The sequence below is a fragment of the Sinocyclocheilus grahami genome, unplaced genomic scaffold (genome assembly GCF_001515645.1).
Source record: "Sinocyclocheilus grahami isolate Dianchi unplaced genomic scaffold, SAMN03320097.WGS_v1.1 scaffold8131.1, whole genome shotgun sequence".
Taxonomy (NCBI): domain Eukaryota; kingdom Metazoa; phylum Chordata; class Actinopteri; order Cypriniformes; family Cyprinidae; genus Sinocyclocheilus; species Sinocyclocheilus grahami.
The window spans coordinates 8,218-9,627 of record NW_015511896.1 but is presented as its reverse complement, the minus strand read 5'-3'; the positions used below and the strand labels follow the sequence as shown (position 1 = coordinate 9,627).

The 1,410-nt window shown below is 35.9% G+C and overlaps 1 protein-coding gene across 1 annotated transcript in view; it reads left to right on the top strand.

Annotated features, from left to right (window-relative positions):
- Positions 1-424: 424 nt before the first annotated feature.
- Positions 425-1,410, top strand: part of LOC107577985 (serine/threonine-protein phosphatase 6 regulatory ankyrin repeat subunit A-like) — a gene marked incomplete at both ends in the record, with an annotated part of 9,198 nt that continues 8,212 nt past the window's right edge. The window contains 2 exons of the mRNA XM_016264000.1: positions 425-512; positions 629-771. Coding sequence (XP_016119486.1) covers positions 425-512; positions 629-771 — 231 coding nt within the window. The remainder of the gene's footprint in view (positions 513-628; positions 772-1,410) is intronic.

Genomic DNA, 1,410 nt, shown 5'->3' with positions numbered 1-1,410 from the left:
TTAAAGCATTTTTAGTTGTAGAACTAATAGGTTAGTTGGAACAACTTTTGCTTGCCATATCACTTCTGTTTGCTCTACTTGTTCGCTTTGTCTTTCATATCTTCTTCTTTCTGCTTGGAAATCAACAAATCCAACAGATTGAGGTCTGTCTAGAATGATGCTGGCAGATACATGACCCAAAAGCTGATATATTATTGATCAGTGAGGTGTTTTTTTTATCTAGCACACGAGGGAAAAAAGATCAGCTCTCCAAGCAAAGTCAAATAACAATAAATAACAAAGATTGCTTAAAATACAGTATGCTAGATAAGCCTTGTTTTTGAAAGTCCTGCAGTCCTGTTGAAAGTGTGCTGAGGTCCTCTAGACTAGATCTAAATAAATAAAACATCTAGTTTAGTATTCTTTGGTTTCTGTGTCATTGCAGATGGTTCAGTTGCTGGTGTCCAGAGGTGCAAACATTAATGCATTTGATAAGAAGGACAGACGAGCCGTTCACTGGGCCGCATACATGGGTAAGACGTCAATATTACCATCAGGATGAACAGAAAACATGTTTCTATTAGCCTCAGATCAGTGTAGAGCAGACGGGTGCCTTCAAACGCACTCACTGTCTCTGTCTCTGTCTCAGGTCATCTGGAGGTGATGAAGTTGCTGGTGTCTCACGGCGCTGAGGTTTGCTGTAAGGATAAGAAATCCTACAGTCCTCTTCACGCCGCTGCCTCCAGTGGAATGATCAACGTCGTCAAATACCTGCTCCATCTGGGCGTTGATGTAAGTAAGCCCCGCCCACACCATGCATACAGCCCCGCCCCTTGGTTGCCACGTGAACCATGATTGATTTATGTAGAGAGCACATGCTGTACGTTACCTGCTGATGCCCTGATCTCATTCAGCTGATTACTTCATTGACTTTACAAAATCACAATATGTCAGTGTTTTTTTAAATTGTATAATTTGATATGTAATGTATAGCCAAATCTACAAAAGTTTAAATTAATATCCCAACACACATGCAACCATTCATAGAATATTGTTGTACCCCATTTTTCTTTAATTATAAAAGAGTTTAAATCATATTGTTCAGGATGTATGTTTATCATTAATATTTTATACATCAAACAGAAAGATGCTATATTATATTGTATCAATTATGTTATGTTATGTTATATATCCAGGACTATATTAAATATATTATACAGTATTATCGGATTTGAAGAACTGCTTATGACTGTATTTACATAATTAATAATTAATCAACATTTAATAATCTACACCAAGGCATTTATTTGATCAAAATTAAACCGTAAAACTGTGAAATATTATTGCAATTTAAAAGCACTGTTTTCTATTTGAATATACTTTAACCTGTAATTTATTGCTGTGATCAAAGCTGAATTTTCAGCATCATTA